At 37.2% G+C, this 14,226-nt stretch overlaps 1 protein-coding gene across 2 annotated transcripts in view; it reads left to right on the top strand.

The window, feature by feature from the left end:
* The window catches only part of TPP2 (tripeptidyl peptidase 2), a 60,682-nt gene that overhangs the window by 5,296 nt on the left and 41,160 nt on the right, over window positions 1-14,226 (top strand). For both annotated transcript variants that reach the window (XM_075526234.1, XM_075526232.1), the window contains exons 2-12: window positions 1,556-1,684; window positions 2,856-2,951; window positions 3,367-3,471; window positions 4,136-4,260; window positions 4,978-5,141; window positions 7,159-7,313; window positions 8,349-8,425; window positions 8,929-9,056; window positions 10,955-11,054; window positions 13,229-13,377; window positions 13,508-13,623. In XM_075526234.1, the coding sequence (XP_075382349.1) occupies window positions 1,556-1,684; window positions 2,856-2,951; window positions 3,367-3,471; window positions 4,136-4,260; window positions 4,978-5,141; window positions 7,159-7,313; window positions 8,349-8,425; window positions 8,929-9,056; window positions 10,955-11,054; window positions 13,229-13,377; window positions 13,508-13,623 (1,344 nt within the window). The remainder of the gene's footprint in view (window positions 1-1,555; window positions 1,685-2,855; window positions 2,952-3,366; window positions 3,472-4,135; window positions 4,261-4,977; window positions 5,142-7,158; window positions 7,314-8,348; window positions 8,426-8,928; window positions 9,057-10,954; window positions 11,055-13,228; window positions 13,378-13,507; window positions 13,624-14,226) is intronic.

Below are 14,226 nucleotides of genomic sequence, written 5' to 3'. Positions count from 1 at the left end.
GTTGATGCTTTTCTGAACAAGAAGCTTTTTTCACTTTCAGGGTAGTTAGTGTATAGGAGATGTTGGCAAGATTATTGATTTCTTTTGTCTCTTTTTAAATCAGTCTTTAATGTAGAACTGTAAAAATAGGTGCATATGGCCGATTCATAGAATCATAGAATGGTTTGGGTTGGAAGGGACCTTTAAAGGTCATCTAGTCCAGTCCCCCTGCCATGGGCAGGGCATCTTCAACTGGATCAGGTTGCTCAGAGCCCCGTCCAACCTGACCTTGAATGTTTCCAGGGATGGGGCATCTGCAGTCTCTCTGGGCAACCTGTTCCAGTGTTTCACCACCCTCATTGTAAAAAAAAAAAAAATTCTTCCTTATATCTAGTCTGAATCCACCCTCCCTTAGTTTAAAACCATTACCCCTTGTCCTATTGCTACAGGCCCTATTAAAAAGCCTCTCCCCATCTTTCTTATAAGCCCCCCTTAAGTATTGAAAAGGCTACAATAAGGTCTCCTGGGAGCCTTCTCTTCTCCAGGCTAAACACTCTCCCCCAACTCTCTCAGCCTGTCTTCATAGGAGAGGTGTTCCAGCCCTCTGAATTCATATTGCCCTTCAAGCAAATACTGCTGTATATGGAGTATAGTTTATTTGCTGAATAAACTCATACAATACCTACTAGATGAAGCATGTTATTACAAGAAGATAACATTGAATATTTTTGCTAGAAGTTTTGAAAAAAAAAAAAAAAAACCAACCAACCCAACTTAATCATACCCTTGGTAATTGTGTAGAAGGTTCCTCTAGGTGAAAGGAACTTTAGGTTAGTAGTTTCTTTTTTGGTGGTGTTTAGTTGCCTGCAACTACTCTAAAGTCCATCAGGGCTAGTTTTCATTTAATTTGAGGAGGCTTTAAATTAATGCTTGTAAATTCTTCTTAGCTAGTCAGCTCTCTTTCTCCTCACCCTGGTAAAAATATTGCTTATACAGTATTAGGTGTATATAGCCATAGCTCCTAACACTTCAGATTGATTAAAACATGAAGCAGAATCCTTGAAACAGGAAAAATAACAAGATGGTAGCTTGCATTCCTTTTAGGTTTAAGCTCAGTTAAGAAACTCAAGCTTCTGAGTGCATGTACTTCAGCACCTTTCATTTTGTTAGAGTTGTGCTCTCATTACTGTAAAATTTGGCCAGAATGGTGGGATGGAAGCAATGCAGTAAATCGTTTGAACACAAATAGTAGTTTTTGCAAATGGTTTTTCAAATTTAGGCTTGGTTTTAAATTGAGGCTCCTGTGCTTTATTGATACAATGTTTTTGCTTGCTTCTCTTCTAAATCCTTTTTAGAAATGAGTTAGTGAATTTGTATAAACCAGAAAGATGGACACGTTGCTCTTAGTTCATTGAAAATTTAACTAATTTCAAGTTGGTTTTATGTCCTTCAGTTAAGGGTTGGGTGCTCAAGAAAGTTAGTTGATATTTTTATTAACAAACCCAAAAAATTTCCCGGTTTGTATGCTAAAGGATAATCAACTACATTTTCAATCTCTCTGTGCTCGTATTTTCAGATTACAACTGATGGGAAACCCAAGATAATTGACATAATTGATACAACAGGCAGTGGTGATGTAACTACATGTACCATTGTAGAACCTAAAGATGGGGAAATTACCGGTCTTTCTGGAAGAACTTTAAAGGTGAGTATTTGATGGTACAGAAACACCACTGGGCATCTTCTTTCTTTCTTTCTTGTTTAACAACAAATTTAGCACCTATGTTGGTTTCTGCAGAACTTACTTCCTTTTATCCAGATCTTATCTGACACTAATACTGCGTTTGCTCATCTTTGTAGAGGTTGCTTGACATTTCTTTTACTTTTCATATGTCTTTATATTGAATATTCTCTATAGCTGAATGGGCGTGTGTACAGAGTTTTGTTGGGGGCTTGATAATCATTTAATTACTCTTTGTTCAAATCACTATCTGATACAGTTTTGGAAGTTAGCTGAAGAAAACATGCTAACATGCTTTAAAAATATCAGACATGGTTCTGTCTTTATAAGTGCTAGTATTTTCCACATTTGTATAAACTACAAGAGGAATCATGTTAAGCTCGTGGTAAATAGTTGTAGAGACTGAAAAATCTGTGAGGACTTAGTTGTAGGCTCACTGCATTCTCTCTGAATAGAGCAGAAATGGTGTAGGGTTTTCAGAAAGGATATGATGAGATCTAGTAGAGGTCTCGGCTAAATAGAACTGCTGATGTTACTGACGTTCTTGACTGGCTGGTTAGATTGATGAGGTGATATGGGGGCATCAAATCTTTGCAGCTCTCCATGCTATCAGCTTTCTTCTGAATTTTGCACAGAATTTGATTGTAAGGGTGAATCTGTTGCTGTCTTTTGCTGTTATTACTAGGAATAGTGGATCTGATACGTTGAGAGTCTAAACTGCAGCAAGATACGAAATTAGACATTCATGTGTTTGTCATGACCTCTAACCATAATACCTGTTCATGCTAGGGTGCTTCTTTTCATTTGTAGTGCTATTGTCTCCCCAGACCTCTACCCAATAAAGTCACTTGCTGGGGCTGTGTGTTTTAAAAGTGGAGTATCAGTGCAACTGATACTTAAAGATGTTCAATGGCAGTGTCACATGAATTGATACTGATTCCTTTGGAACTGGATTGAAATGTTCATGTCATGTCGTTGAAACTTAGTGCAGTAGTTACTGTTGTGGAGACAGGGAATTAAATGGGCAATACTTGCAAATCTGTTCTGCTAAGCTCTCTTACACAGTGTTGATTTTTTTTTTTTTTTTTTTTTTGCTGCCATTAGTTAACCTATTTCTGAATATAATTTTCTGTAGATTCCAGCGAACTGGGTAAATCCTTCAGGCAAATATCACGTTGGCATAAAAAATGGTTATGATATCTATCCTAAAGCTCTTAAGGAGAGGATTCAGGTAAGGAATTATGTTTTGCTTCTGGTGTATAGTCATATTTCACTGTTCTGATTTTTAAGTTTTTCCAGGAAACTACAGTATGTGATTTGCTAACGTGTCGGCTGCTAGCCAGCACTTGAGAGCTATTCTCTCACTCTTTTGTTTAGTTTTGACGTGATCCATTTCTTCTGTGATTTTTCAGAACAACAGGAGGTGGCCCAGTGGTCCTTCTCACAGTGGTCCATTGAGGCAAAAAGTCTAGAAATTACTGATACCTGTTTCTTTTTTCTTTGTAGCTATTGATGTTTGTTTATAGTATTGTATTGAACTTTTTTAGCCGTTGTCTCAAATCAGGATTTTCAAATTATTTTTGTAGTCTTCATACTTTGACATATGCATTTGTCAATATATTGAGGAACCTGGTTTTATTTTACAGAAAGAACGCAAGGAGAAGCTCTGGGATCCTGTTCACAGACTGGCTCTAGCAGAGGCCTGTAGGAAACAAGAAGAATTTGATGCTGCTCATAGCTCTCCCTCCCAGGTTTGTATAAGTCTAAATAAATTTGTAAACTTGTTGTTTGCAACAATTTGTTACGGGTTAGAGGATTCAAATATTTTATTAGATGAGTGAAGGAAAGGTACTTGTGATTATTTTGGCAGATAACTTACCAGTGTATCTTCTGATTAATTTAAAAACTCTGTATGTGAATGGTTGTTTGACTTCTTAGTGTTGTTAACTTTCTAAACTTGTTGTCAAATATGAAAAGGGCATTACTTCAAATACTTTGTAGCATATTTTTAGTGAGTTTTATTTTTAATTTAATGTGCTCTTTTTTGAGGCTGTCATCCTTGCTGTGTTCAAATTTGGAATCTGCTAAACATATCCTTTCTTTTGTAAACTAGGTACTATTTCAGTGAAGTACCAGAGATGCCTTAGGTCACTTCTGTGTCATTTACCAATGTGTTAAAAAAATGAGGCCTTTAAATGTCACAATTACGGAAATTGGAAATAGTTATACATAATAGGCCAAAAATAAATAGTCCGCTGTTGAAGACCATTGAACTTCTAGATCTTTGTGACTCCTAGGATAGTCTTTCGTTCCATTACTTCAAGAATATATGTATACTATCAGAAAGGAGTATAGGATTACCTATCTTGTAATAATTTTAGAAATACTCTAACTGTATTTTTGTTGCCTTATTAGGTAAATAAGCTAATAAAGGAAGAACTTCAAAATCAAGTGGAACTGTTGAATTCTTTTGAGAAAAAATATAGTGATCCTGGCCCAGTATATGATTGTCTAGTATGGAATGATGGTGAGACCTGGAGGTAAATGCCTAAACTTGTCTAAAATGTCTGGTTTTACACATAAAACAACAGCTTGCATTAAAGATTCTGCTAACTTTTAAATGTACCCTCTTTATAGAGGTCTTAAATATTATTTGCTTTAAAATAATCCTGCTGTATCACTTCAGTTTCATGACAAAGTTCCGATCCCAAATGAAGATGGGGTAGAATGAAGTCTTATTAAAGACAGCATGATATAAAGTGTAAGCTTGTGGGATTTTCCTCTGAGGCAGAGTAAAATTGCTTTGAGTATCCATTGGTGATAGGAAAACAAACAAACAAAACAGAAGTCTTTGCACAAACTTCAGGATGTAATTCGGTGCTTTTCTTGACTGATAACATGCATCATACAAAACAGTGGGTAAGACTTCAAATGTTTGTGTACCAGCACTGAACTTTTACAGCTTTAGTAAAATTTCTTCCTTGGAAAAAATTGCCTGAATTTCCATATGCTTGCTTTTCAAAGACAGATTTATCTGGATTTAGTAGCATTTGAAAGATTAGTTTATTTAGAGATCTTTGTAGTTTCTGAATCTAAGTGTAAACAACTAGGTTTAAAAATATTGACTTGAAGTAAGATACCATAAACACAGAACCAGACTTCTTGAAGTCTTTGTGGTACTCTTTTCTGAGGGGGGTGAGAGAACCAAAAGTTTACAGCAGCTGGAAAATTGCCTTTTTTCTGTTTTTTGTCAACAGAGCCTGCATAGATACAAGTGAGAGTGGTGACTTAACTAGCTGTACAGTGCTGAGAACCTACAAAGAAGCTCAGGAATATGGATCTTTTGGAACATCTGAGATGTTGAATTATTCTGTGAATATATATGATGATGGAAACCTTCTTTCCATTGTGACAAGTGGAGGTAAATGAAAGTAATCTTAAGAAAAGTTTGCTGCTGAGTAGGTACCATGAGAAGCAGCAATTTGTCCTGGGTCCTCATTCTGATACGTGGGATGGCTCAAGGCAGCTGTCTTAATACAGCGTTCATTACTATGGCAATCAAGATCAATATTCAGATTTCCTGAACTAAACCTATAATGACAGCTCATTACCAAACTTGCTTGCATTTTTGTCTGAAATACTGTCAACTTTGTGTTCATACGCATGTATACATAGAATGCGTATACTTAGGTACTCTTTAAGATGTTCCTGCATCTTAAAGCCTAAAATAGAGGGAATCTTCTTTCAAAGTACCTTCTTTGTTTTGTTTCTTAAATACAGGGTGATGATTGATTTTTAGTTGCTGTCCTTTGTGCTTGTATAATTTAAGAATCTTAAATAAGACATCCATGAGAAAAAGAAATACTAATCTTTGTTTTGGTTTATCCAAACTTTTTTGTTATGGCAGGTGTCACTATAGCTGTAGCTCCAACCACTCTGAACCCATATTTGTGTGTTCTTTATATAATCATGTTTTGTTTTTGGCAGCATCCTGGGTGGTTAAGGTGGTATGGATGGTTTTGATTTGAAAAATGCTCTTAATTTCTCATTAAACTATCCCATCTCTGTAGAACTACAGAAGCAGTTCTGGTTTCTAAATCGATGGTAATTTTTTTTGAGAGATTCCTTTTTATACTTCTGTGCAGCTTTATTTCTAATTTTTTTCTTAATCCCCACTGAGTCATCTCAGGTATAATTTTCATAACTTTGAGTAGGAGGTGTTGAGCCTTTTAAGTAACTTTTGTTAGTGGAATTAAGTTAATACTTCCTTTCTCTCTGCCTGCTGCCTCCTTTCTCCCCTCAAAAAGCTGTTTTATTTTGCAGATTGCTGCTGTTTACTGACGGGTTTTTTTCTTAGTATAATATGATATTTATTAAATAAAGTGATTTGAACCTGGGCTCATTTTACAGAATCACAGAATCATTTAGGTTGGATAAGACCCTTAAGATCATCAAGTCTAACCGTTAACCTAGCACTGCCAAGTCCACCACTAAACCATGTCCCTACGTGCCACATCTTTTAAATACTTCCAGGGATGGTGACTCAACTACTTACCTGGGCAGCCTGTTCCAATGCTTGACAACCCTTTCTCTGCAGAAATTTTTCCTAATATCCAGTCTAAACCTCCCCTGGTGCAACTTGAGGCCATTTCCTCTTGTCCTATCACTTGTTACCTGGGAGAAGAGACCGACCCCCACCTCTCTACAACCTCCTTTCAGGTAGTTGTAGAGAGCAATAAGGTCTCCCCTTAGCCTCCTTTTCTCCAGGCTAAACAATCCCAGCTCCCTCAGCCGCTCCTCATAAGACTTGTGCTCCAGACCCTTCACCAGCTTCGTTGCCCTTCTCTGGACACACTCCAGCCCCTCAATGTCTCGTAGTGGGGGGCCCAAAACTGAACACAGGATTCGAGGTGCGGCCTCACCAATACTGAGCACAGGGGTGGGCAATCACTTCCCTACTTGGCCACCTGGGCACACTGCTGGCTCATATTCAGGCAGCTGTCAACCAATGCCCCCAGGCAGCTTTCCAGCCACTCTTTCCCCAAGCCTGTAGCATTGCATGGGGTGGTTGTGGCCCAAGTGCAAGACCTTGCACTTGGCCTTGTTGAACCTCATACAATTGACCTTGGCCCATCGATCCAGCCTGTCCAGGTCCTTCTGTAGAGCCTTCCTTCCCTCAAGCAGATCAACACTCCCGCACAACTTGGTGTTGTCTGCAAACTTACTGAGGGTGCACTCAATCCCCTCATCCAGATCATTGATAAAGATATTAAACAGACTGGCCCCAACACAGAGCCCTGGGGAACACCACTTGTGACTGGCTGCCAACTGGATTTATATACTTGTAGCTCAATAAGTGAAAATTGAGCTGTAGTGTATTAAATTGGTATAAGTGAAGTTCACTAAACATACAGTGATACAACTTTTCATTTGCTCAGGAGCACATGGAACACACGTGGCTAGTATTGCAGCTGGATACTTTCCAGAAGAACCAGAACGAAATGGTGTGGCTCCTGGAGCTCAGATTCTTGCAATCAAGATTGGCGATACGAGACTAAGTACAATGGAAACTGGCACTGGTCTAATAAGAGCTGTGGGTATTTCACTGAACAAACGATTAATCTCAGCAGTGTGACTTAATTGTAGGATATTGTGGAACACTTTCTGCTCTACTTGCTTATAGGCCATGTTTTTATGGTTTTGGAATACAACCCATAACCAAACACTGCCCCTTCCTCCCCTCCCCCCCCCCAATCCAAACCAAACAAAAATAACTCAACCAAAAAAAACCCATAAAACCAACCAGAGTATATTTTAAAACATATCTCAAGACTAATGTTTTAATATAAAACAAGACTTCTGTTGCATGGAGCACTTACAGGGTTTTTCAGACTGGTAGACTTGCAGTTTGTCTGGCTAGCTTGACACATGGGCTAAGTTACTTGTATGCTTATCTAAAGTTCCTTATTCTCTGCTGTGACTGTATTTTTTTTATAGTTAGTTATATAACTGTAGAATACTTAAATCTAGAATAGAGACTAGTATTTACACGTGTGGCTGAATTTTTTTAAACTCTGTTTCTTAAGAGTGAGGAAAAATATAATTCCTTTTTAATGATTAAAGGCTCAAGACCTTTTCCACATAGTGAGTTGATGGGGAAAAATTTTACACAAGAAAAGAAACTGAAAATAAAAAGTTATATTTGTGGCCTGTAGAATATCTTGCTATAGCAACATGAAGATATACAGTAACATTTTTGTGACTTTTTGGAATTTAATCAAACTGCACAGGAAAGGAGAATTTTATGTTGTTGAGGACAGATGTTTGAGACAATACTAATGATGTCTGCAGTTTTCTCTTAGGGTAATGTCTTAATTTATAGCTTGGAGCATGGCAAGAATAAGACTTTTCAGGGAGTGGGTTTTTTTATTATTCTGTTTGTTCACTGGGAAAATACCAATTTACTTCAATCAGTTATTTAAATTATTTTCTTTTGTAGAGTCAAGAGAATTTTATCCCTTTTTCTTAGATCTGTAGCAGATAGTTTTAAACAGATGTCTTTTTGCATTCCTTAAGTGACTTATTCTATGACTAGTATGTATTTTGGCTTTTATTTTTACTTTATCAGATGATAGAAGCAATAAAATACAAATGTGATCTTGTCAACTATAGCTATGGAGAGGCAACACATTGGCCAAATTCTGGGTGAGTGCTACTGTGGGTAATACAAAATATTTAAATATCACAGAGGTGGAATTACATTTGTTGAGCTTTGTGTAAATGAACTGTCAGTAGGAATGAATTGTCCAGGCCTGTATGATTCATATACGTTAAACTGTTGCAGTTTACATTTTTTACTATCTTCGAAAGTTAAGTAAACCTATCGAAGGTGCTATTGATCTATAATACAAAGAATATTTTAGAATAATAAAGAATTTCTGTAGTTGAAACCACAAATAATCTGTGGGGTTTTTTTGAAGACCTAATATTGCTACATAACTGTTACTCCTGTTTAAAACCAGAAAATATTTTTTTGTGGTCAGCTTCTGTACTGGAACCGCCTCTGCTAGGTGTGGGAAGCAGGCTGCATAATGTTCCTTGTTCTGTGACTGGTCACAGAGATTCTACTAGAAATGGGAATTTCACCCTGTGGGAAGAAAGCAATATTGTTGATTAAATGACTTATTTTTTTTTTTCTCTTACATCAGGAGAATTTGTGAAGTTATTAATGAAGCAGTGTGGAAACACAACGTAATCTATGTTTCAAGTGCAGGAAATAATGGCCCTTGCCTTTCTACAGTAGGATGTCCTGGTGGAACTACATCTAGTGTAATAGGTAAATAATTTGTTTTGAAAAAAAATTTTGACATTATTCAGCTTCTGTCTTTTCAAGCTTTGTACTTGTGTTACATGTTTGAGATCACCGATTGATTGCTGAACTAGATCTAAAAAAATATCAAAGACTACTGGGCTACAAGATTAATTCTGAGGGAGGCACTTGCTGTATGCTTAGGTATAAAAATTGAGATTCTTATCTTCTTACAATTCAAGACCTTACGTATGTAGAAAACAGAGGTAGGAGGCAGATGGTCTTGATTTGATGTGGCTTTGTATAAAATTTGCAAAAGAAATCTTTGTGGTCTGACCTGTTTGAAGATTCCAAGCTTATTTTCTTAACTGTAACCGTCCCAGCACACCACTCAAACCATTAGCTGATGGTAAATGCAACTTGTAAAAAATATAAGCAAGTTGGATTCTAATTAATCTTCTGGAAAGTCTTGTAATGCATTCTGAATTGTCAGAACCACAGTTTTAGATCATCTGTTTTCATCAGATACTCTAATTTCTATTGGTAGTGAAACTAAGCTTTTTAATTTGGATATAAAATAATCCCATGACATGACCTAGACAAGTCCTTCTAGGGGAAGAATTCTTTCAGCTGCAGTGCCACTTCTGGACAAGTCTATTACTGGCATAAGAACTGTTTTTTCTGATGGGCTAGTGTATGGGGGTTTTTTTGGTATTTCAGTGAAAGACTGAGGTATAAGACTTAGCAAAACGTCTGGCATTCGGGGGTAACTTCCCTAGTCATAATTTTTATATAAATTGTCTGACGCTGCATTACGCAAGGTGCTTATTAAATCTCAGAATTCTCATGCAAGGAGACTAGCACGTAGACTTGAAAGTTGGAGAGACACTATTTCAGGACAACTAGTAGAATTAATGGTGATTACTTTCTAAAAGTTAATCTGCAGTTACTCCACTACTGAGACTGGGGGTCGGAACTGGAACTAACGAGCTCTTTTCAGGTCTGCATTGGCTTTGCTCTTACACTGCATCTACTCTGTCAATTCAGCTTGCTTCTTGTATCATTCTAGAGACTGGGTGATCGTTCACTGTACGTGCAAAGTAACTTGCTCTTTGTTGTCCATCTGGAGTGAACCAGATAAGGTTTTTCTGTTTGTTTTTTTGAGGGTAAAGCAAAATACAGTCGACAGGTTGGCTTGGTTCACACAGACAGTATGGACATGGACCTTGCTAAGCTTGTTTGTCAGCTTGGTATGGTAGTTTTCTACCATCCTGATAGTGCTTGTTCCATAAAGAAAATGGAGTGTACACTTTAGAATGGGTACACAGCATGGATGCAATGTGCATCAGTGCAATGTGTAGCATTGTGTTCTAAAAATACAACTTTAGCAAGCTTTTACGTAGTCATTTACATGCTCTGGGCACTCTGAACTGATATACAGAAAGCAATGACTGTCTCATCACTGTGTTTGAGCTATGTGGATGTGGCCATCTACTCCAGGTGGTGTGGCTGTGAGCCATGTGGATATGAACCAATTCACAGAGATTGGTTTGAGGTATGGTTGGTGTAGTTTGTAATAGTGTAAAAACAGCCAGAGGGGTGCAGGAGAGAGTGGAGACATGTAAAAGTGATCCATTGTGAAAGAAATGTAGAGGGTGAATACATTCTATTGCAGTTGAATAAAAATGAAACTTTGAAGTTTACATAATATTTTAATATTATACAGTATGACCATCAGTATTGTTACTGCATAGCATGCTGCTTTACACTTGCTTTGTAAAAAATGAGATGGAAAATGTGTGTTTCCATTTCTAAATGTCAAGCAAAAATTCTTCTCATAATGAATTTAAAACACATAAATATTTTATTTTTGTTTTTAACAAAAATTCATTTTACATCTAAAATGCTTGAATGTTTTTTTACAGGTGTTGGTGCCTATGTATCACCTGACATGATGGTTGCTGAATACTCTTTAAGAGAAAAACTGCCAGCAAATCAGTATACTTGGTCATCCAGAGGGCCTAGGTAGGTTATACTAAAAGAACAAATTCATTACTTTGGGGTTCAGATTATCATATTCAAAATCTAAAAATTCATCATTAATACCAGAATAAAAGAATGTCTTTCCCATGGGAAGAGCGTAGGTGGCCTGCTGTTCTTGGAAGGCCTTTGTATGTTGGGCTCTAGAACTTCTGGGGGAGGGGGAATACCACTGAACTGCCTCAGCACAACCTATGTGTTTCAGGAAAGTGTATTTGATGAGCGCAACCCTATTCAGAGATGATAAAAGTTGTTGAAAAGTTGTTTGGAAACTTGTTCTTTTTCTGAAATTTTTTTTTTCAGAGGATTTTTTCCATAGCATTTATTTCATTAAGTTAGTGTGGTGAAGTTAACTGTTCTGTTAGTGTTGAAGATTAAAAGAAATACTTTTACTGCAGTGGTGTTATTTCTGGCTTCAGTGACATTGCTGTGATGGCACAACTTACTCAAGGGTTTTGCTTGAGTCCAGTAGAGGTGTGAGTAGGCAGAAAAAAATGCTTTTCTACCTCACGTTATAGAAAATTATGTCAAAGATCTATAAAAGAAAATTTAGGGGCAATCAAAACCTCATTTTTTATTTCATGTATCAGAAGCATTTGATAGTAATGTGGTAGCCAAAAAAGAAAAAATGAATAGCATCTCTTCCTGAGTTCTTGCCTGTGTTTAGAGTTTGAAATTGTTCTTGAGTTGTGAAGTTACTGCATACTGTCTTTTGTAGTCTAGCCTACAGTAGTATTGGGTGAAGGAAAAAAATAAAAAACATAGCTTAAGGTTGGTCCTTGGTTTATTTGCTGGTTAAATAGCAAATGCTTCCCTGTTAGCATTGGGCTTTAAAGTTAGCTGTCATGTTGTTTGTATATTTACAGGCAAGTAAATTGTTCCAAGATCACCTTAGGTAGAATTGTCATGTTTCATGTAGGGAAAAGGCAAATGTGGTCTCTGCCTTCAGCTGAGGAGAAAGATTTGATATTAATATGTATATCAATTAATACTGATATACATACACATGTATATATAAAAACTACGTTTTGTGTGCTTTGTCACTTTGCATTGTAAAATAGTCAGAATGAGCATATGCCAGCTGAAGGGCCCAACTCTGGCCACAAAAGGAAGATTCCCCTTGTGTAGGGTGCAACATGCAGGTGACGGGAGTGTTTGCTAGAGCAGGCTTGGGGTAGGGGATCAGTCCGTCCGAGTAAGCAGTACGCTTACTCTGGCTTTCAGGCAGATATGCTGTGCACTGCTTGGCCAGAAGTGTCATGATACAGAACCTGTTGTTTATATAGGGCTATCATAAATTATGTCCAAATGTTACATTACAGTATCATACTGAGAGTACTCTGATTGGAGACAGATTTTAGACACATTAAGTTGTTAGTGTGGGATATAAATACCCTAAAATACCCTGCCTCTCCACAAACTTAATAGCTCAGGGACAGTACTGTCCTTATTCAAGTGGTGCAATTTTTGTCTATCCAGAGCAAGGATGATGGAGTATATCTGGTTCATACAGTTGAAAACTAGATGCTGCTTTAACTGTCCCATAGGTACTCCATTCTTAAATATGCTTGGGCAAGAAAGAAAGGTGGCTTAGGCCCAGCTGCTCCTGATCCACCTCTTGACATTCCTTTTTTTTGTCTTCTCCTCTTGCTCTCCTTGTCTCAGGGTCTGTATTGTAATTCAGAATTTGACCTGGTAGTGAAGTGGCAACATGCAAAATTAGAGATCTGGATTTGGATCTTTTCTAGTTTTCCTCTTCCTTTTACTGTTTTTCTTTAAAAATAACAACTGTTAAATAGGCTATATAGAATACTAATTTATGTATTGAAGTGTTTAATGGGTTTGTTTGCATGCATTTTCTAATTCAAATCCCAGAAGATATTCTTCTGACTAAACTGAAGCCTGGTGAAGAGTATTGAAGGAGTGAAAGTTTAGAAAACTTTCAGTGCAAAACAGGCATAGCTGATGATTAATGTGACATTTTAAATTGCTACTTAGTGGCATGCTTTTTTTTGAGTTTAATGGATTAATGGATTTAGTGAAGTAATATGCTTGTGAATGTTCCCTAAAGCTAAAATTATTTTAAGTGCATGGATAACTTCAAGTTAAAGTGTACAGAAAAAAATGTTTGTTTTTCAACCATTCTGTTTTAACACTAGCACTGATGGAGCCCTTGGAGTAAGTATCAGTGCCCCAGGAGGTGCTATTGCTTCTGTTCCAAACTGGACTCTGCGAGGAACACAACTCATGAATGGCACATCTATGTCTTCTCCCAATGCATGTGGAGGCATTGCATTAGTATTGTCAGGTAATGTGCTACAATGTTAAATATAGATGCATAGTCTAAAAGAGATTAGGTAGTTTTTCTTTAAAAAAAAAAATGCTGTAACTTTCAAATTTTTTGTTGTATCCAATAATACCCTTCTTCTTAATTTCAGGACTCAAAGCTAATGATATTCATTACACTGTTCATTCTGTCAGAAGAGCTTTAGAAAATACTGCAGTGAAAGCTGAAAACATAGAAGTGTTTGCACAAGGACACGGTATTATTCAGGTACTCGCTAGCAAAAAACCCCAACATAATATAAATAACTGTCAGTTGAAAACTAGCCCACAAAAAAAGAGCAGCTTTCTAGATGAGCTCACTCAGTTTGTTCCTGTGCTACTTGATTCTCAGATCTGATTGAGGGAGAAGAAGGGAATGTAGTGGGAGGGGAAGAGGAGTAAGAAGGTTCTTTCAGTTTCAGCATGTAGTTACTGTAGAATAAATGTGTTGGCTAGACACATTCTTAGACTGATGAAAAAGGTATGTGAACATAAAAGTGGGATGTGAGTTTTTATCACCCACATGTGGATTTGGATGCCTAAATTCTGTCCTAATGTCCAAAAATGTTTTTATGCTATTGTCAGAGAGAGCTGAACTTGTTCTGTGCAGACAAAAGCTGGAACTCTAAGTTCTGGGCAGTGAAAATACAGAGATGCCCACGCTGGTTCACAAAGCAGTACAGCTGCAGTTGTGCGATGACTTTGCTCTGGGCCTGCACTGAAAAGTCTGAGTGTTCATTGTATCCTGTGGACTTCTAAGTAGCTTGGAAATATGTGATGTGATCCTTTGTATGATGAAGGCGTAGTGAATTACAGTCTCCCTATGCATAAG

This window comes from Mycteria americana, chromosome 1 (assembly GCF_035582795.1).
Source record: "Mycteria americana isolate JAX WOST 10 ecotype Jacksonville Zoo and Gardens chromosome 1, USCA_MyAme_1.0, whole genome shotgun sequence".
Lineage (NCBI taxonomy): Eukaryota > Metazoa > Chordata > Aves > Ciconiiformes > Ciconiidae > Mycteria > Mycteria americana.
This window is presented reverse-complemented; position numbering and strand designations above follow the sequence as displayed.